Genomic DNA, 22,020 nt, shown 5'->3' with positions numbered 1-22,020 from the left:
TGACTGACCTCATGTTCTTCTTCTTCTTTTTTTTAATCTTTATTTATTTTGGAGAGAGAGAGGGAGGCACAGAACTCAAAGCAGGCTCCGAGCTCCGAGCTATCAGCACAGAGCCCAACGTGGGGCTAGAACTCACAGACTGGAAGATCATGAACTGAGCCAAAGTTGGACATTTAGCCAACTGAGCCACCCAGGCGCTTCTTATCACAACATTTATTCTGTAGGGACCCCTGGGTGGCTCAGTTGGTTAAACATTCGACTTCATCTCATGGTTTGTGAGTTCGAGCAGNCGCGCCCCCGCCCCCCCCCCCCCCCCCGCTCACACTCTCTCTCAAAGGTAAATAAATATTAAAAAAATTAATTTTTAAAGAACATCTATCGTGTTAACTGAGCTAGCAATGACACTGAGGTTTATTTGAGAAAAGGGGTGAGGACTGGCTTATCCTGTTCATTGTTGGTATTTGCGACACCGAGCACAGACAATTAATAAAAAATGATGGAATGATCGAATGTTACAGATTTGAGCAGATGAGGAAACAAAGACTCTAAGAACAGGAGTCCCTTCTGAAGGTCATCTGGGTGGTGAGAAATGGAACTATAGTTCTTTCTCTGGTCTGAGCCAAGGCCTGTGCCCTTCCCCCATGACAACGCTGAGGACACTGGCGGCTTTCCAGACTCCATTTCTGGGTCACGAGCCACATCCTTTCTCAGGCAAGAAGAGGTGCTGGGGGAAGTGGTAAGCGGTATCTTGATGGAGCAGACGTTCATGAATGCCATCAAAGCCCCATCTGAGGCAGCCCTCAAAGAAATCTCACCTTCTCTTCTATCTTTTCTTTTCTTCTTAAAAAATGTTTATTTATTTTTGAGAGAGAGAGCATGAGCGGGGGNCAAAACAGGCTCTGTGTGGACAGTGGTGAATCAGAACTCATGATTGTTACAGTCGCTATTATTTATGGAGTGCTGACAATATCCTTAAGTCCTCGAAACTCACGAACCATGGGATCATGACCTGAGCCGAAGTCGGACACTCAACCAACTGAGCCACCCAGGTGCCCTGAATTCTATCTTTTTAATCTGGATCCTCTACCTTTGAGATACTGAAATATATTCCAGGTTATGCTATAGATCAGGCATAGATAGCCCACAGCCCTGTAAACAGAGGAGCCACACCAAGCCTGGGACAGGAGTCCTTAACAAAGATCTGACTGCGTTCACCCCTATGTGAAGCCCCCTCTCCTTGCACTTTAAAATTTTTTTATGTCTTTATTTTATTTTGAGAGAAAGTGACAGAGAGTGAGTGGGGGAGGGGCAGAGAGAGGGAGAGGGAGACACAATCTGAAGCAGGCTCCAGGCTCTGAGGTGTCACCACAGAGCCCGATGGAGGGCTTGAACCCACAGACTGTGACGTCATGACTTGAGCCAAAGTTGGATGCTTAACCAACTGAGCCACCCAGGCGCCCCTCTCCTTGCTCTTGATGTGGCTGAAAACAGTGAGCCTCTGGGTCTGTGGTAGGTGGAGAAAGATCCTCAATTATAAACCAAAACACAAGAGAGATTTAACACTTACAGTCACACTTGGAGGTACAAGGTGTTAATGAGCAAGATAAACCAAGGAATGCATTTTTCTTCCTCCTTGGCTGCCTGGGTTGGCTTGTTGGTGCAGAATAATTGAAACTTCAAGTTCCGAGACTATGAATCAGGAGGGTTTCCTGTATTATGAATGATGTCATCTTGTAAGATGAGAGACTTGCTGTGAAACGCAGGAACGTTCAGGGTAATGTGTTTGCAGCAAGCAGGATCCTGGATTTATTGCAGAGGGGAGTGTGTGCGCTGACCAAAATGGAGAATGATGAGAAGTAACTAAATTATGTATGACAGTCTTTACAGAGCAGAGGAAGGAAGAAAGCTTAATGATGTTGTGGGTGAAGGACCAGCAGCAATTGGTGATGTATTGGCTGCAGATTGGTAAGAAGAGAAATGAATCCACGAAGACTCAAAGGCTATAGATGAGCGTGACAAAGACCAAGCCATGGGTTTGGGAGGGGGGAGGGGAACCAAGGGCTCCATATACATTTTAGTGGCGACAAGCCAGCCAAGTAAAGTTAACTTGACATTAAAAATCATCATCTTAATCTATGTAGCTCTTTCAAGCCTGACTTATCAAAGCAAAAAAATCTATATATCTATAGTTAACGATGAAGCATTTTTCTCTTTGCTTTCCCTGCATCCACGAAACACAGTACATAATTTAATTATGGAATCTACAGGCTGGCCCATGATGATGAAGAACGGTATGTCCGCGAGTGTGAGACATTAGACAGAACGAAGTGTTTATTCTCAGCATTCTTGCCCTGTGAGGCTAAATGAATATAGTTAACAAGCTTTTGTTTGGATTAGTGACTCAGATCTGGGCTGTGCAGATCAGAACTCATGATCAGTACGATCAGAACTCATGATCAGTACAGTCGATGTTATTTATGGAGTGCTGACAAGATCCTCAAGTCCTGTGTGTAAAACAGAAAGGGTTCTTTTGTCATTCTCTGTGCTGGAACCCATGTTTTTCCAGGATTAGGGGCCAAGCGTTGGAATAGAATAATGAATGACGTTCAAGAAAATCAGATTTACTTCCTTGGGGCGTATAGCTTCGGAAATGTCACTGCAGTCTTTCCTAGGGACCCATGCCCTGTTTCTCTGAACGTTTTCTAGGGCTGTATCACAGTGTGAGCAGTTTTATTCCAGGCCAGGTTCTGCGGGAAGGCTGAGCTGGGCGAGCTCCCCGCTGGGGTGGGAAGGGCTGGCAGCCCCCAGCGCACACCTCTGGCCCTTCCACACCGCGTCAGTGGAAACCCTGAGCTGGCCAAGCAAGGCACAGATGCAAATGTAGCCCTGAGACATTTGTGCCTCGAGACACAGCGTCCCGCCCCACCCCTCGCGTAGGAAACCGTGACGCTCTCGGCCACACCGCAGGCCCGCTCCGGGGGCCAAACCCAGGTCTCCTTACTTCCCGCCCTTGCCAGTTTCCTTGCACTTCTAGACTCTTTCGGGTCGCCTCTGATGAACAAATAATACATATTTACAGCGAGGGCTTTACGTTGAAGGGGGAGCCCGGTGNGGGGGCCAGCGCCCGCTGGGGGTGCCTGGTTCCCGTCCCTCGCCGCTTCTGCCGCTCCCGCCTCCTGTTGAGCTGGCACCGATCTGGCCCCCTGCAGCGGTGATGGGCGCCAACCCGCGCCGTCCGGCCTGGCTCGGTGTTGAGGGGGCTTGCAGCCTTCTCGGAATTCGGGCGACGTCCGCGGGGTTTGGGGGTGGGGGTGTAATCATGGTTCCCAGCCTCAGGCGCTGCCCCGTCCAAATACAGGGAGAGGCGCGCCTTCCTCTGGCCCAGATGCCTACAAGACTTCTCAGTTCTTGAGTTGCCCTCCTTCTTGCCCTGTTGGGGCTGCCTTGAAAGGACCCCAGGCCTTACTGGAAGTTTTAGGTCCCCTTCAGGGGGCCTCTCCCTGTTGGAGCGCAGCTGGGGCCTCGCCCTGACTGGGTAGGCCCCCAGGTCCTAAAACTTCGCCTTAGTCGTGGCCCTTGACCCTTTTCAGTTTCTCCTCATTTGATTGAATACTCGCAGTTGGTAACTTTGGTTTCATCTGGGGAAACCAAGGGGGAAAGAAGAGGGACACATTAATTGGGTTAATATCAGAGTTGGGACAGCTCCAGTGGCATTTGACTGGCATGGAGAACAATCCTGTGTGATTTAGGGTGTTAGCCTGAGCTCTCTGAGCGTCTGTAAGGCCCCATGTTACTACCCTTGCTTGAAAGAGGCTTCAGTAAGATGATGTGTTTGACCTTTCGCAGTGTTTGAAATATATTAGATGATCAATACATGCTCTCTTTTCTCCCTCCCTCCCTCTTGTGCTGGCTTTCTTTCCTCAGGGAGAGAGAACAAATTGTGGGGCAGGCATTCGGACTAAGTTGAAAAAAGTCCTGTGAGAAAGCAGCACTAAACGTAATAGTTGGGAATGTGAAACTTGATGTAAATCCAAACTTCTGTATGTTTTTTTTTAATATTTTTATTTATTTCTAGGAGAGAGAGAGCGAGCGTGAGCAGGGGAGGGTCAGAGAGAGAGGGAGTCACAGACTGAAACAGGCTCCAGGCTCTGAGCTGGCAGTCAGCACAGAGCCCGACATGGGGCTCGAACCCACGAACCGCGAGATCATGACCTAAGCGAAAATCGGACACTTAACCGACTAAGCCACCCAGGCTCCCCCAAATTCTGAAGTAGTAACATAGTTTAATTTTTTTCTTAAGGCCAGACACTGCCTGCCGTCCCATGTTCTGTGATTTCTGATTGTAACTGAAACTGTCCCGACTTTGCAGACCCAAAGTTTAAATGTGGTTGCGTTGAACCGGAAAGCAGATTCACCAAAAACGCTTTTCTCACCTGCTGTTTCCCATCCAGACCCAGCATGAGTGAAATTCCTTGCAAAAAGCGTGATGACTACTTGGAGTGGCCTGACTATTTCATGGCCGTGGCCTTCCTATCGGCACAGAGAAGCAAAGATCCAAATTCGCAGGTGAGTGAGTGTTCTAGAATGCTTGGACGCTCACGGGCACAGAGATACCCGTGAATTGAACAACTTATGAAGAGAAAAGACCCTGTGGATGCCTGTCAACCTAAAGGCAGAGGAAATCTGTCTTTTGCGCCCCATCCCTGTGTGCATACCTGTTCCACATTCCATCATTCACCACTTCTTGTACCCGCTCTGGGGACAGGGGGTGTTTCCTCAGGCTTGTGGGGGCTGCCAGAGAAAGTGAGCAAGGAGAGAGGGAGAGAGCGAGCACGAACGAGCTCTTAACCACCCTGCTGGAAGCTGCATGCTCTCTTTGGAGCTCTGCAAGCTCCTGGCTTCATTTACTGTCCAGTGGCCAGCTGGCCGCTTGATGTCACCAGTTTTGAGGCATGTCTCCCTGTAGGTCGGAGCCTGCATCGTGAACGCAGAAAACAAGATCGTGGGCATCGGGTATAACGGAATGCCAAATGGGTGCAGCGATGACGCGTTGCCTTGGAGTCGGACAGCGCAGAGTAAGCTGGATACCAAATACCCTTATGGTAAGGCCCGTCTTGTGCTTCCTTCTGTTTAGTGCCACAGCCTTGGTGGTGCTCAGATCAGATAGCTGGTCAGAAAGTGTCATCCTTTTTAGTTCTCAGTGGCTGGATGGGAGAGAAATCCTATTGAACCACCTCCGTTTCCTGCCCCCAACACTTATGTTCCAGGGAGAGCCAGTGAATGGAAGCATGTTAGTGGTCTGTACACAGCCTGGCCCCGGGGTCCAGGAATCTGTTGTGTGTGGTGGGCCCGGTGTGTTTCACTGGTAGCCTGCCAGGCTGGGCAACACCAGAGCCTGGGTGGTGGGCCTCTGTGCCGGCGTCTACAGCCCCACCCCCCACCAACATCGGAGAGGTAGCTGAGGCGGGTGCACACCAGCCCTGCTCGCGGTTTCTGGCCAGGGCTTTGCTCTGATGAGAAGCAGGCTTCATTCAGCCCCTCTGCCTACAGAGGAAATCTCAAGCTCCCCTTTGGGAAGAAGGAAATGACTGTGAGCTGAGCATCAGGAAATGGATGATGCTGTTATCTTCTTCCTGTTCTGGGGGCTTTATATTCCCGGGGTGGACGGGAGTCCGACCGCAAGCCAATATGTGGGACCGCGTGGCCAGGCCAGCTCTGGTTTTCATCCTTCAATTAGGGAAGGGGGCTTCCTGTCATTTGTTGCACATCTGAGCCCCAAGGAGAACCACTTTAGAGATGGGGGATGGGGGGAGCAAGCCACAGCTTCACTCACTTGCTTTTCCTTCAATTCTCTGGACACCCAATGCTCTAAAAGAGGCAAATTGGGCTGCGTACGCTGGTTGCTGATATTTCATGCTATGAGGACCTGTGTTCATGTCTGGAAAGGAACCCAGCACCTTGGTTGGGAGGAAAGTAGATTCAGGCCCTTCAGATGGGAAAGACTGTGCCTTTAGGAAGCCAGAGTCAAGGAATAACGTAAGACCTTTCTGCTTTGGTGACCTGTCCACAGAAGGCTGTCCTGTGAGGTTTTCTCAGGAAGAATTCCAAGCCTACGTTTAGCCTAGTTTGTGTATTTTTACCAAGATTCCTGGACCTTAATCATGTTAAATAAGCCCCAGGAGTTGTTTGTTTGTTTTTTTAATTGCTTCAGGGCAACTGGTTTGTTCTCCAAAGAAAAAGAATGTGCCTGGCGGTGGGGAAGGGACCGTGGGGAAGGGACTGGAATGAGGGCGGGGTGGGAGGCTGCAAAGCACTCCGGGTTTTTGAGGAATGAAATGTAGTTGAGTGTTTAGGGAGATTTTATGGTCGATCATTCCCTCCGGCAAGAGGCTCCCGGACAGAAGAAGGTAGTAGACCTGTCTTCCCAGCTCAGCTCTGTAGCTGAGTAGAGCTCACGAAAGGATAAACGTGCTAACATATTGGAGATCCTTTGTGTTCCCCTGATTTTGATTCTGTAAGCTTGCGATGGTAAGAGAGAAGGGAAGTGATTACCTGTTCGTAGGTCACGTGTGAAGGTCATTTTTCAGTACAATTCAACGTCCCATGGAAACACCACAGAAGTGAGGGGCGCTGGGGCGGCTCAGTTGGTTAAATGGCCTACTTCGGCTCAGGTCATGATCTCACAGTCTGTGGGTTCAAGACCTGTGTCAGGCTCCGTGCTGACGGCTGAGAGCCTGGAGCTGCTTTGGATTCTGGGTCTCCCTTTCTCTCTGCCTCTCCCCTGCTCACGCTCTGTCTCTCTCTTTCTCTCAAAAATGAATAAACATTAAAACAAAATTTATTTTAAACTGCAAAAGTGGAAAAGGTCTATGTGTTCAAGGTCTACGCTGAAACATTTTGGCGACCACAGTGGTGGTTTCACGCAGTCCACACCGTGAAGCCTGGGTCCTCCTTCGGAAAGGAGGAATTCTCAGGTGTCATTCTGTCACACGGAGGTGGCCTGTGTAAAGGTGGGTAGGCGTAGGCGGGTCCTGCTTGGGTCCTGAGCTGCTGTCCCTCAGGACCTGCGCCCTCTTGAGGCCCTTTGAGTCCCGTGCAGATGTGTGGCAGTGACCCAGAAGTGGAAACCTTTGCACGCGTTTGCGGCCCCTCGCTTCCCAGTGCTCCGAAACCTCTCAAGTAGCCGATTATGTTTGTTCTTAGATACTCACTGCCTTTTGTCTAACTCGGGGGCAGTGCCTTTCAGAGCTCCTTTCTAGAAGGAATGAAAAACACATTTATATAGGGATTTGTCCAACTTCACGGATTTTGTTTTGTTTTTGATTGACTAGTTGCTGAGTTTCAGAGCGCTGGTCATTTGTCTGCATTGGTTTTTACTATCCATATGATACTTCTAGGTTTTCAAAGCTCTTTGCCCTTGTTTATCAATTATTCATTTTACACGTGGGAGAATTCATTATACTATGGGAGAATGTAGACAATTTTCTTTATGAGAGTAAGCCTATAATTGGATGTACCATAAAAGTAGAAGGTATTAGATGGTTTTTAAAAAGCATTTAGTATTACTGCCATCATAATACATGGAAAGATGGGCTTTAAGTCTAAATAATGATGAGTGGCTATAAACTGTATGCTCAGTCTTGTCTTTTCCAAGGAGTTTCAGGCCTCAGAGAAATAGTGTTTGGATAACCTTGGATGTCATAGAAACATTTGGGGATAATTGACCAAAATGCAAGTTCTGTTTTTACTTCCGTTGTAAGACTTAAATTCATTTAAAACTTAAGTGATAAGGTCTGGAATTGGTAGGCGGAACCCTTTCTTTCCTCACCGCTATTAATGGTGGCTGGCCTGCTATCTGAGAAAGAGAGATTATGTGCTAATCCCTGTAAAGAAACTTTAGAGACCATCTAGAGCTCTAGACCAATGATTTCCTAATTCTTTTGCATATATGAGGATCCTCTTTTAAATGGCAACAGAACTTTCAGGACCCCTATATAATGCTACTTAAACTATCCCTGTCTTTCTTTGTTACTGAGGTGTATTTGACATGTAACGTTGTATTAGATTTCAGCCCCATGATATAATGATTTGTTAATTGTATGCACAGCTAAAAGAGTTCCACAGTAAGTCCAGCTAACATCCATCACCTTACACCATTACAAAAAATTTGTGTGTGTGATGAGAACTTTTAAGATCTGCTTTCTACCAGCCTTCAAATAAGAAACACACTGTTAACTGTAGTCACCATGCTCTACATTACATTCTCCGGGGCTTACTTATTTTATAACTGAAAGTTTGTACTTTTTGACNTCATCCACTCCTACCTCTGAAAACCACCAATCTGTTCTCTGCATCGGTGAGTTTTGTTGTTTTTTTTTTTTTAAGATTCCACACATAAGTGAGATCATTAGCATTTTTTGGTTGTGGTTTTGGTTTTAGTTTTTAAAGTTTGTTTATTTAGAGAGAGAGTGTGTGCGCGCATGCATGAGCAGGAGAGGAGCAGAGAGACAGAATCCCAAGCAGGCTCTGAGCTGTCGGCACAGAGCCCGACTTAGGCCTCGAACTCACGAAGTGTGAAATCATGGCATGAGCAGAGATTAAAAATCGGATGCCCAACAGACTGAGCCCCCCGGGTGCCCCTCATACACATCCTTTGAGTAACAAAATCCATGGGTAACAAAAGCTGCTTGATACCAGTAACACTTTGCATGACTGTGAACTTAATAAAAGGCCTTTGTATTTGGAAAACGTATATGCGAGAGCTCTGTGCGATGTTTCTGCTGTCTGTGGACCATGCTCAGACCCCTTGCAGAAGGGTGGTGTCTCGGCCTCCTGTGCCCACAGTCTGAGCCTACCCATTTCTGGCATGGATCGGAAAGTAAAGGCCCAGAAACGTAAGCCACCTCTGTCATGCTACACATCTGAGGCCAAAGCTCTTTGCCACCCAGTCTCCCATGGGGCCCAACAATTCAGCTTTTCTGCAGTGTTGCTTCGGGTGGAGCACAATGATCACCTGTTCCCTCCTTTTCACAATGCACTTGAGCGCACAGAGCTCAGGTGAGCAAGTCGAGGAGGTCAGGCGCTCAGATGGTCGCGGCTGCATTTAGCATGAGGCGGAAGGTACGTGGTTTGCTTTACCATCTCTCCGAAGGGGAGCTTGGAAATCCTCTAAGTCTGGGTTTACCAGTAACGCATACAGCTTAATTCTCCTTATTAATCTGGAAGTTTAGAAGTTGTTAGTCTTGATTGACGCTCTGTGGAAAGGAGGGAAGCGCAGAACACTTGTAACATAATAAGAAGATGGAGGTTTTCCGGGCTGTGTCTCTGGAGAGGCGTTTTTAAGGAGTGTTTTTGCACTTCCAACCTTAGGATCAAAACTTCATGAAACTATTTGATTATAATGTAGTATTAACATGGATAATGAAAATTCCCCCTGCCACAGAAACTGCTTTTTATCTCATTCTTTTCCTGAAAAATCCAAAAGATAGTATGATGTCAGTAACATTAAGTGGCAGGAAGAAGTCAGCGTTAAAAGTGACACCTTTTCACATGAGTGACAATTAAAAAACTGGGAAGCAGCAGATTTATCTAATTGAACCATATGAAAAAGCTTTGGAAGATTTTTATTTTTAGGAGGGGGTGGTTGCTAAACCCAGGATGAAGTATTCAGCTGACAGTTTTAGTTCCTTTCTCTTTATGAAATTCATTAGAATGAAGCACATTTAATCAAAATACCAATTTTATAAAATGGAGGTAAAATACTCACGGTAATTCAGATAGCACACTTTCCTTGGGGTTTCAGAATAAAATTAGACGACAGTTTACAGACCAGAGAGTTGGAGTGGAATCAACATCTTTTCACCCTTGAGAGCCATGGTTAAAAACTTCCCATTTTTGGGGTGCCTGGTTGACTCAGCCGGTTGAGTGTTGACTCTTGATGTCGGCTCAGATCATGCTCTCACGGTTTGTGAGATCGAGCCCCTCATCGGGCTCTGTGTGACAGTTCAGAGCCTGCTTGGGATTCTCTGTCTGTCTCTCTCTCTGCTTCTTTCCCACTTGCTGACTCAAAATAAATAACTAAACATTCAAAAAAACCAGACTTCGCATTTTTAATAGTCGTTCCAATGCTCATCCAACTTGCCTGCATTTTCCTGTTCTGTTTCCTGTTGGTATGGGATGCATGGGCGGAACGCCTCTGCCTGGCCTCCGCTTCTGTCCCCATCAGTCAGGAAGCCAGGGTCGCTCTGCCTGCTGCATCCCACTTGTTCCTCATGGAGGCGACCATGCTTCCGATGTCCCAAGAGGGGGCGGTGGCCACGCCTGAGGTGCATCAGGCAGAAATGGAGACGTTGGGCCCCTTGGCAGTGTCCGTTCATCTTTCCGCAGGAAAACTCAGAACAAGATACAATGATGGGGAGGAATTAATTAAAGGCACTGGTCAGCACGACGACTTTCAGCGGTTTTGCCAGCGTGTGGTGGAGCTGCCTTAAATTTTATATTTAAATGTAATCTTTATTTTTCAGGTTTAGCATATCGTTAAGCATGCAGAGATGTCACTTTAGTGATTACTTAGCCATTTACCTTACCCGCTTGAACACTGACATTTTCCTGACTGCCAGGTATGTGATATATTTCTTTGGCATCCAAAAGGTTAGTCCTGAGAAACTAATTTATCAAGAAGTTAGGCAGCTGATCCTTCTTAAGCTGTGACTTCCTCAAAACTTGTGAGAGCTTCTTCGTAATTAAGATCAAATTTGTTCCTTCCGCCGGCTGAACTCAAACGCCCTCTGGTTTTGCTAGGCAGGTCCATGGATCTGATGAGTTGCTGATTCTTTCCCTATAGAATCCTAATTTCACTTTGCAGCTTTCTGCCGCCCCTCCCCTGCTTGGCCTTTTCGCAGCCGTGGCCTTGACCGTGGGCCTCAGGACGACCTTTTGTACCAATTAACTAGTAGAGTCAACAAGAAACCTTTGAGCAAGTTTACCCCAGAAAGAAAGAAAGTGGATTGTTTTTTGTGAATCAAGGGGCAAACTCAGGTTTCATTGTGTGACGCTTTAAATAAAATTGGGGAAATAAAATGGCTTATGTCTGAGACTCTCCTGGAAATTAATCCGCTGGATGGAAGTGAATTTCACGTTCAGGTGTAGCTGTTTATGAATAGTCCTAAGAATAAATCATGGTTTTGGAGGGTTAATTTATTTGATGTTTATTTATGTTTTTTATTATTTATTAATTGTTTTAAGTGCTCTCTACGCCCAGTGTGGGGCTCCAGCTCATGACCCCTAGGTTAAGTTGCTCAGTCCACCAACTGAGCCAGCCAGGCGCCTGCCCACTTATCTGTGTGTTTTAATCTGTGGATTCAGGGTTGTTTTCGAGGAGCTAGAGATTACTATTTCACTAGGAATTTCTACAAAACATGTATAGAGAGTAACAAGTTGAGTCCCTATTCGGAGAAGCATATGCAGGAAAAACTAAAATACTCCTCTCTGGGCATCCATCCTTCTCATAAAATACACACATTTGTCTCTGTTTTACAGAGAGCCGGTTTACCTTATGGGAATTTGTATTAAAATCTTAAATAATCGAAGGGGAGTGATTTCCAAAATTACGAACGGTAAGCGAGCAGAAGTTTCATCTTTGTACTATCTCTCAAAATAAAAGGTTTATTGGGAAATTTAATAGTATTGATAAAATTTCAGGGTCACATTCAATCAGTTTTAGATTTTACATATGTGAGCACATTAGTTGTTTGAGGGCAAGTAGATCTTCCTTTTTTGTTGTTTTTAAGTTTTTTTTATGTTTTTATTTTTGAGGGAGACAGAGTGCGAATGGGGGAGGGACCAAGAGGGAGGGAGACACAGAATCTGAAACAGGCTCCAGGCTCTGAGCTGTCAGCACAGAGCCCTATGCAGGGCTCGAACTCATGAACCGTGAGGTCATGACCTGAGCTGAAGTCAGATGCTTAACGACTAACCACCCAGGCACTCCGTTATTCCTTGTGATAAATATAACTTTTCAACATTTTCAATTCCGATAAGTCTTTGCCTAGAACTTTGGGCCACTGTGCTGTGGGGGTACAGGGTGGACGTGACAGTGATGACCTTCCTTTCTCTTTATTCTCTTGATCTGTTCTTTATCTGTTTTTGCTGATTTGGGCTGATCGTCTCTGAAATCAGTCTGAATTACTGAGGTTTTATTTTATTTTGAATTTTTTCATCAAGAATCTCTCTTTCCAGGGGTGCTTGGGTGCCTCAGTTGGTTAAGTGTCTGACTTCAGCTCAGGTCATGATCTCACGGTTAGTGGGTTCGACACCCGTGTCGGGCTCTGTGCTGACAGCCAGCCCAGAGCCTGGAGCCTGTTTCAGATACTTTATCTCCCTCTCTCTCTGACCGTCCTCTGCTCATGCTTTCTCTCTCTCTCTCTCTCTCAAAAATAAATAAAACATTAAAAAAAAATTTTTTTTAAAAAGAAACTCTTTCCTATGCCCCGTTGACACTGGTACCAAAGTAGACTATGTGTATATTGTTTGCTCCTGGAAATATGCAGTAAAACCTGGTTCCTACAGCTTTTTGCAGATATTTATATCGCTTTTTACTTTTACTTTGTAGGACTTTTGTTTTATATTTGGATGAGATTATATATGTCTTTAAAAATTTTTTTTTATTGTTTATTTTTGAGAGAGGGAGAGACAGAGTGAGGGAGGAGCAGAGAGAGAGGGAGACACAGAATCCGAAGCAGGCTTCACGATCTGAGCTGTCACCACAGAGCCCTATGCAGGGCTCGAACAGGAGATCATGACCTGAGCCCAAGTTGGATGCTTAACCGACTGAGCCACCCAGGCATCCCAATTATATATGTCTTTAATAGGCATTTTAGCTGAGAAAGTCCCCACCATGGTTAAAGCAGTGATTATCAGATTCAAGGGGAGGGATCTCGGATGGACTTCTGGAACCTAGGTTCTGGGTGTGGTATGTTTAGACCCAGTGATTGTGGGGATATGACTACATTACTTGCCTTTTCTTCTCAGTATCTTTATGAAATAAATGATCACTGAGGACTCCTTCAGTGCTAGAACCCTAAGGAAAAATTCGACAGTATAACCCTGATCGCATTGGATTAGGGTGCCATTTGTCTGCTACGGGATCCCAGGGGGTCCTGAAGACTGCGGTGAAAGCTGCGGATTTGTAAAATGCTGCTGGCGGCTGTGACCCGGAGGGAATATACCTCCATGTATGGGGAGAGAAACGGGCTTTATTCGCTGTCTCCTTCCAGCAACTGGAAGCCTGCTCCAGTCCTAAGATGAATCTACAGCAAACAGAGACTGCAGAAGCAGGAGGGGCAGTCGAAGAGAATAGGTTACCCCACACACATGGAAGTTCAAAGACATGGATGAAGAAAGGTTGGAAGAGAAGCAGTGAAGAAAAAGACCTCACCTCGAAGTGCAGGAAAATATATGGAGAGGAGGCAGGTACCGAACTCTGTGAGAGAGAGAGGTTAGTCTTAGACCAGGTGGAAAGGAAGGACTTCGGAAGTCCTTCTGTGAATCTGTCAGCGCAACCACGTTTACTGAAACGTGGCTACTTGCGTGGCATCGGGAGATCCCTGAGAAATGCAGAGTATTGGAGAGCAAGGCAGTGGGAACGCGAGGGCGCGCACACTCTCCCCGCCGCCCACGCCCCGGGGGGGCGTCCTGGCCGGCAGCGGGGGCGTGAATTTTGTCTCTGTGCTACTTCCGAATGATAGATGCCACAGTAAATTTAAAATATTCAATATGATAACGGAGCATGAATTTTTTAATTCCGCAATTAAAAGACTTGGTTCAAAATGCCATTAATTGTGGGTTTAGGTGAAAAAGGGGAAGCGGAATCCCTCACTGTCGGTTTTCCTCATGCGGGTGAGTTACACCTTGTTAGGGACTGAAGTAAATACTAAGGAATCACCTGTTCTTGTATGGGTTTGAGTCGTCGGTTGGTGATGGGGGAGTTATTGAATCACTTGTCTCCTCTTTAAAAATCATGACTATGTTTTGTGTTATTTATTCTTCTAAATGTTTATTTTTGAGAGACAGGCATGAGCAGGGAAGGGGCAGAGAGGGGACAGAGGATTTGAAGTGGGCTCTGTGCGAACAGCAACGGGCTCCGTACGGGGCTCCAACCCACAAACCGTGAGATCACGACCTAAAGTCGGATGCTCAGTCGACTGAGCCACCCAGACGCCCAAAAGTCACGACTAGATTTTATGTCACAATACGTTCTTCAGAGGATGCTCGCCTGTGGCCGGGCATCCACTCTGTGCCTTCCATGCCAGCACCACGCACTCGTAAACAATGTACAGGGTCTGTGTTTTCAAGGACTTTGCAGACTAACCGCGAGGGACGTAGACGTTAATGAAATAAACAGATGTTGTTAAATATTCCTTTCTGAGGAAGTGACATTTAGGCTGCGAGCTGAAGGACTCGATGGGTTCCCGGAGGTCAAGGTGGGCTAGTGAGGGTTTGGGGCTGGGAAGGACATTAGCTGAGAGAGTGCTTGGTTCCATGCCCTTGGGAAGGAGGCGCTTAGACCTTTCTGTGGGAGGGAAAGAATTGGGGCCGCACTCCGCAGCAAAGGTGAAGGTCGGAGTTCTGAGGTGAGGTTGGGGGCCGGGAGAGGGGAGGTGGGTAAGNTCAGTCCCTGGGGCAGTCCCAGCCTGAGCACCTAGGTTCGGGGGCCCCTGAAGTTTGAGGTGTCTGTGAGATACCCAGTGGAAGTGTCACATAGTCAGTTGGGTGTGTGAGTGGGGACAGCGGCCTTGGTTGGAGACGTCAATGTGGGCATGTGTGGCATCGGGGTGATACTGCCCTGGAAACCNCCTCTCAGGGAACCATGGAGCTCCGTCCACTAACAGATGTCCTCGGGGTTTAGCGACACACAGGTCATATTGATGCTGCTCTCTCCTGCGCTGACGGAGTAGTGGGTCGGCAGATGGAAGGCAGAACAGCAGGTGTATGGGGAGGGGGTTGGGACCATCCTAGACTGTGGGATGTTTGGGGCGCCCGAGTGGCTCAGTGCATTTAGGCATCAGACGCTGGGTTCATTAGGCTCAGGTCATGATCTCACGGTTCGTGGGATCGAGCCCCGTGTCAGGCTCTGTGCTGTCAGCGTGGGATTCTCTCTCTCCATCTGTCTCTGCCTCTCTTTCTCTCTCTTACCCTCTCTCAAAATAGATCAATAGAAATGTCACCCAAAAAAAGACGTTAGAGTGGCAGCCGGCATGGGAGATGGGGCCGAGAGAAGGGTTTGTGCGAGGGGAGGGCCTGGGTCTTGGTTTCGCAGCACACACGTGTTTGCTGGAGGGCTAACTCAGCAGAGGGAGCCCACAGGGACCCCGCTGAGAAAGAGAAGAGGGACCCTGAGCGGGGCACTGAGAGAGGGCCATGCAGCCGCAGGTGGCGGTGTGAGAGATCACAGCTCCGTGACCCGGAGGCAAGGCTGTCAGCCAAGTAGGGAGGACAGGGTGGGCGGGCTCGGACGCTGAGGGCAGAGGGGAGAGAATGCTATGCGGGTCGCAGTCCCGTCCTGTCCCCGTGAAGTAGGGCAGGGTCACCAGCTCGCTTCTCCCCTCACAGGCCTGAGTCTGGTCGGCTAAGCCCCACTTTCTGCATCAGGGAGTCGCCTGAGGCGGGCTTCCTAGAGCTGGGATTAATTGGAACGCACACATCCTGACTCCTATTCCAGTGCTCATTGCTTGGTCCCCGTTTACCCTTTGAAAACTATTAACGCGAGGGAGGCTTTGGATCTTTCTAGTGCCTATTTGCATTACAAAGCTGTCACGCAGCGATTGGTGCTCCGTCCCTATTCATGTTCTTCCATACATTTCAGGCTTCAAAAGTGTATTTTGTCTGACGGGAGTTGGGCCTGGCTTACCCAGCGATGAAATGCAGCATCTCTACAGCCTCCTCCCTCTGACCTGATTGTGTGCCCTCAGCACATGGGGAAGCAGTGTAATTAGAGTTCTGGGGGCTTTTATTGTCAGTAATGGAAACACCACAGTCAGAAATCTCTTTAGCCCTAAGCACTACCATTGGGGCTAAGTGGCTCCCTTGGGGGCCGCAAGTTGCTGCCAGCAGCCTTATCGAGAGGCAGGGATGGAGATCAGAGTGGGGGTGGGGGAGAGACAGAGAGACACGTCTGTTCTCCCATCTCCCAGCTGGGCAACCCTGGGAAGGAGAGGGTCTATGCTGAGCTCCTCACGGACATATGTCCTTGTGATGTCATGGGTCGTCTTCTCTCCATGCCACAGGCCAGGAGGCTGAGGCCGCACGAGAGGTGCAGGGTCTTAGAGCGAGCAGGTGGGGGAGGCAGAGTCTGTGAGGAGTGGCCAAGGGGACGTGCAGGGTGGAAGCAAGGGGAAGGCAGAGCCGGCCAGCCCATGGCTCCGAGAACTGGGTGCCTCTCGTCCATCCCTGCGGCAGGTTCGAGCAGGGGTTGAAGTGAATGCTTCACCCTGACACCGGACACCAGACACCGGGGGACCTGGCTGCCTTCTAAGCATGGGACTGACGTCTGCCTTCCCAGACCCGGCCAGAACTTTCCACTAGCAGAGGCCTCTCTCGGGGCCCAGGGCTGTGACAGAGCAGACTCCAGGCGGTCTCCGGGCTTGGGGCTGGCTTCCTCCGCCTCATCGCTGCTCCGTGTTCGTACATCTGCCCTTGGACTTGACTGTAATGATGAACGTGTCTCTGCCTGAATCGTGTGTCCCTCCAAGCCAGAAGGTTGTGAGGCCCAGTTCCTTTATTCTCTGGATAGAAGGACTTGGAAAGACCAGGAGCTGCAGGAGGTGGGTCAGGGGGCAGTGGTGTTTGCCTCCAAGCCCATGGAGTGGGTCAGCTGGGGCGTGGTCAGGTGAGGCACGAGTGCTGTCACCCGTCACCCACCACCTGTCACCTCCGCTCCGAAGGCCCCCTTCCTGGCAGCTGACGAGGACCAGCTGGGGCCGAGGCTGTCCGTTCTCAGGAAGCAAGCCCAGTTCCCACCCTTGGGAACGTGGCTTCGTTTGCAGAGCTCTCGTTTGTTCTCAGAGCTCTTTCCTGCCACTTTTCCTCACGCGGGTCGCGGTGTGACCCTGTGAGACAGGAGGGGAGGCTGCTGTTACTGCTGCTTGTCCTTGAGCGAGGCTGGGACTTCAGTGCCCGGTCAGGCCACACCCAGGCTTTGGACCCGCCTTGTTCTGCATTGCCACTTGTAACCAGATGCTTTGTCCCACAGAAGCATCATCTCCCGCAGATTCAGTTCCCCGTCTGCCTACCAGCGGCGCCAATTTAACCCCTCGTTTCTTGGCCCTTCCCACCCCTGACCTCTTCGGGGCTCCTTCACTGACACCTGGAGCCTTTTGCTCGGTGTCCGGGGCTCTGTGTTGGGCGCCCCCCGCCGGGCAGGTCTGAGCTCCACAGGGGACGGGGACGGCCGTTCCTGCCGTGACCAGAGCCCATCAGGACACACATACGCCAGATGCCTTCAGTTTCAAACTGTTTCCTCCAGGACAAAGGGAGGCTCCGTCTGAGAAGTCGGGAGAGTGAGCTGGGCTCTGGAACTTGCCAGAAAGCATCAGAGAGGAAGGCTGTGGTCCAGGGTGGCTGGGCCTGTGTGCTGGAGGGTGTCTGCAGGCGCTGATGGGACCGTCGGCTTCTAACTTGTTTCCCCCTCTTCCTCACCCCACCTCTGTGCCCCATCCTTGGAGAACTCTCTTACCGAGTCCGGTTGCTACCTTATAGGTGTGGAAACTTGACGGAGGGGAGATGAGGCAGAGATTTGACCTTGCTTGGGCGCTCGATTCTCAGAATACTTGCTTTGGATTTCAGGGTAGCCATAATAGTGACCATTTTATGACATTTGGGGGTGGTACCCAGAGGGGTGGTAGATTGAGGGGTGCTTAAATGTAGAGGAGACTCTCTTGTTAAATTACTGACTTGAAGGATAGGTCCGTTGGAGGCTGCCAGTGATGTATGGAGCCCTGTCAGAGTATCTTTCAATAATTAAGAAATAAGTAGTTGAAATTCCATTTTAGCTGCAGAAGCCCCAGTTCCCTAAATGGATCTGTTAGAGAGGGAGGTACATGCCCCGCCCTCCGTAGACTTTTCGCTACTGTGGGGCTTCAGGCACAGGGAAGAGGGTGCCTGAGCCCCGACAGAGGTGTGCTGGGGTTCAGTGACACTGAATGCTGTACGACCCCTGAAATAAAAACACGTAGACCGCAACTTCAAGAAAAGATTTTTAAAAAGTTTTTTTTTAATGTTTATTCATTCCTGAGAAAGAGAGTATGTGTGTGAGTTGGGGAGGGGTAGAGAGAGAGAGGGAGACACAGAATCCAAAGCAGGCTCCAGGCTCTGAGCTGTCAGCACAGAGCCCAACTCCGGACTTGAACCCACGAACGGTAAGATGATGACCCGAGCCAAAGTCGGACGCTTAACCGACCTGGCCACCCAGGCGCCCCAAGAGGTAATGACACAGAGCCTTGTCATCAGAATGGAAATGGAATATCTTGTAAAAAAAAAAATAACATTGAGTTATTTTTTTAAATGCATAGGTCAACTTTGAGCTTGGGTACCCCATTTCATGTCAATGGTTTTTTTATTTAATGTTTATTATTTATTTTTGAGAGCGTGCTAGAGGGGAGGTGCAGAGAGAGGGGGCAGAGGATCTGACAGCAGCAAGCCCGATGCGGGACTCGAACTCATGAACTGCGAGGTCATGACCTGAGCCGAAGTCAGACGCTCAACCCACTGAGCCACCTAAGTGCCCCCATGTCAATTATTAATTGCGGGATGAAGCCTTCCACCATTTCAGTCTGGACGGCCATGTGCAGACCCTTCTTGACACTTGAGTCCTGATCTGTCCTGTCGGTGAGCAGAACTTCCGCATGCTTGTACTGTGGGCCCCCCCGCCCCCCTCCTTAGCCTTCACAGCCGGGGGTAGAGGCGAATCTTCCTGCCCCAGCCCCAGTCCCCAGAGACTTACTGAGGCTCCCGCAGTACATCCTGGGGAGTGTCAGCGGAAGGCACTGTGGGAGCCTGGCGAGTGTAACAGGTGCTCTGAGTGTGAACCTCCCCGCCCCGCCCCTACGGAGCTGCCAACCCAGGCTCCCCAACTTTCAGGTCAGCCGTGCCGGACACCCCTCAGGCCCAAGGAAGTAATCTGCTTCAAGTAAAATCCTGTACCACTAACAGTGAGTTTTAACCAGCCTGGAGAGTTTCTTCAACAGGCAGAGAAACCTGGTTTTCCCGACTCCCACTTTTGTCCAGGCCAGTATTTCTGATCGCATCCTGGTAGCACTCGGAGAACGGAGGCTTGCGCCGCACTATTACCGCTAAACTATTTGTGCTGCAGTTAGCCGTTGTTTAGCATTATTCTGGTTTTTTAAAAAAATCTTTTTTGTATAGTTTATTTATTTTTGAGACAGAGAGAGACAGAGCATGAGTGGGGGAGGGGCAGAGAGAGAGGGAGACACAGAATCTGAAACAGGCTCCAGGCTCTGAGCTGCCAGCACAGAGCCCCGCATGGGGCTCGAACCCACAAAGTGTGAGATCATGACCCGAGCCGAAGTCGGACGCTTAGCCACCCAGGCCCCCCTCGAGTTTGTTTTTTAAACTTATTTAAGTAACCTTGATAATACTGCTATCTAAAACAGATACTGTCTTCGTATTAAATGAGATGAAAGTCAAGTCTATGAAGTGTTGAGTCTTTTACATCTAGCCAGGATGGAATATATCCTGTTAATTTGTCAAACTTCTAGAGAACCGCCTACAAGAGACAGTGAGGATTAATCAAGCCCTAGGAAGAGGGAATTTGAAAAATACAGTTTTCTAATTATACAACCTCTTCTCCGTGGTCCGAGGTTAATGCAGTTCTGAATTCTGACAGTTAGTAATAGAAAAGAAAAAAAAAGACCACAGCTTATGAATTGTCTTATAATTACCTGAAACAGAGGTGCACTTTCTGGCAATCAAGAACTTTATAAGCATTAATCTGGTATTTTCCAGCATTTGATTCTTTTCATTTTAAACAATGTTGAGAATAATTGAAAGGTTGTGTGTTATCCTCTGTGCTTATCAAATATGTGTGTACTTGGAGATTTCTTCTGCTTATAACTTACAGATGAGTAATTCTAGGTAGATGGTTGGAATATCTGTCCTGTTTTTGGACAATTGAGCTATCCTAGGAGTACCTCCTAGGGCCTGTGTATGTTTGGGTACTTGCTCCTCTTCCTACTATAAATATAAAAACTACGTTCATCTCAAGGTCATGAACAGAACCTCTCCATGTTGGTTGATTTTTGCTCTCACCTGTCTGCAGCTCTCTACGTTGTCATTCCTGGGCAGCACAATAAAAATGCTGCCACTGGGACAAGATCAATTTATTCTTTCATTTATTGCTGTCAGAGATCTGTGGGGTGTTTATCAGAGGGAGAGAAGACACGGGGAAGCCTCAGACCAGCCGAAGCCAAGGCCAGAGGCGAAGCTGGGACCCTGGGCTGGAAATGGAGATTCCAGGGTGTTACAGAGAGACCTGCTGTCTGAAAATCTACAAATGCACGGGTTCTTAGTGACCATGGAAGAAAAACCCAAGAGCGGGACTGGACCTTGGGAAATGCTCCGAAGGGCAAGAGAAAGAAAAGGACCCACAGAAACGTAGACGCCCCCACAGGGCCTGGCAAGCAGACGCACACGGACGGCAGCTGGAGACGGGCTGGGTTTGGGTGAAGGTGGGGCCGTCCAGGGGTGTATGTGGGAGCTGGCTTTTCCCAGCGGGTCACATGTCTCTTCCCAACTCTGTCATGTCGGGAGCTTGAAATTGGCCACATGGGAATACCCACACCACCGAAATAAGCAGATTCTATAAATCAGGGCTTCCCTCCCCCACCTCCCGCCCGCCCATGGTTGTAAATACTAATGACATGTTACAGGAGGCAACAGGGTTCCATAGTTACATGCTTTTTGAATGGCAACGCAGGGCACATGCGCACGTGTGCACGTGCACACACACACACACACACCCCTGAAACAGTTTTTAGGAACGGTGCTTAACCTCTGTCATGTGGAACACATTCGGATCTCTTCTGCTTTCAAACCTTTCATTAAAAAGGAGGATAAGGGGCGCCTGGGTGGCTTAGTCGGGTAAGCATCCGACTTTCGCTTAGGTCATGATCTCGCGGTTCGTAGGTTCGAGCCCCGCATCGGGCTCCGTGCTGACTGCCAGCTTAGAGCCTGGAGCCTGTTTCCGTCTGTGACTCCCTCTCTCTCTGACCCTCCCCTGCTCACGCTGTCTCTCTCTCTCCTAGAAATAAATAAAACATTAAAAAAAATTTTTTAAAAAGGAGGATAAAAAAGCTGTTTGCAACTCACTACACTTTATTCTTGACCTACAGTTTGAAAAGGATTGGTTCAGTGAAAACTCCAAGTTGTATATACATTACTAAGTCAAGAGATGAGATGGCTATTTTATTTATTATGATTTTTTAAAGTTTATTTTAGAAAGAGAGAGTGTGTGTGAGAGCAGGGGAGGGGCAGAGAGAGGGGGGTGGAGGATCCGAAGCAGGCTCTGTGCTGACAGCAGCACCCGATGTGCATCTCAACCTCACAAATCATGAGATCATGACCTGAGTCGAAGTCAGATGCCTAACGCACTGAGCCACCCAGGCGCCTCAAGAGATGATTATTTTTTTTTTTTAATATTTTTATTTATTTCTAGGAGGGAGAGAGAGAGAGAGAGAGACAGCGTGAGCAGGGGAGGGTCAGAGAGAGAGGGAGTCACAGACTCTGAAATAGGCTCCAGGCTCTGAGCTGGCAGTCAGCATAGAGCCCGACGCAGGGCTCGAACCCACGAACCGCGAGATCATGACCTAAGTGAAAGTCTGACGCTTAACCGACTAAGCCACCCAGACGCCCCAAGAGATGATTATTTTAAAAACAGGTTAGCCTAGCACTTGTAGACAGGACAGTTCCGTCTCAAAAGGAAAATGCTGAGAAGATGGCCCGGTCAGA

At 48.5% G+C, this 22,020-nt stretch overlaps 1 protein-coding gene across 2 annotated transcripts in view; it reads left to right on the top strand.

Moving 5' to 3' along the window:
- Positions 1-4,426: 4,426 nt before the first annotated feature.
- The window catches only part of DCTD (dCMP deaminase), a 46,180-nt gene continuing 28,586 nt past the window's right edge, over positions 4,427-22,020 (top strand). For both annotated transcript variants that reach the window (XM_077761854.1, XM_077761860.1), the window contains exons 1-2: positions 4,427-4,566; positions 4,967-5,102. In XM_077761854.1, the coding sequence (XP_077617980.1) occupies positions 4,459-4,566; positions 4,967-5,102 (244 nt within the window). In that variant the 5' untranslated portion in view covers positions 4,427-4,458. The remainder of the gene's footprint in view (positions 4,567-4,966; positions 5,103-22,020) is intronic.

Source organism: Crocuta crocuta, unplaced genomic scaffold (genome assembly GCF_008692635.1).
Source record: "Crocuta crocuta isolate KB4526 unplaced genomic scaffold, BGI_CrCroc_1.0 scaffold90, whole genome shotgun sequence".
Classification (NCBI taxonomy): Eukaryota; Metazoa; Chordata; class Mammalia; order Carnivora; family Hyaenidae; genus Crocuta; species Crocuta crocuta.
This window is presented reverse-complemented; position numbering and strand designations above follow the sequence as displayed.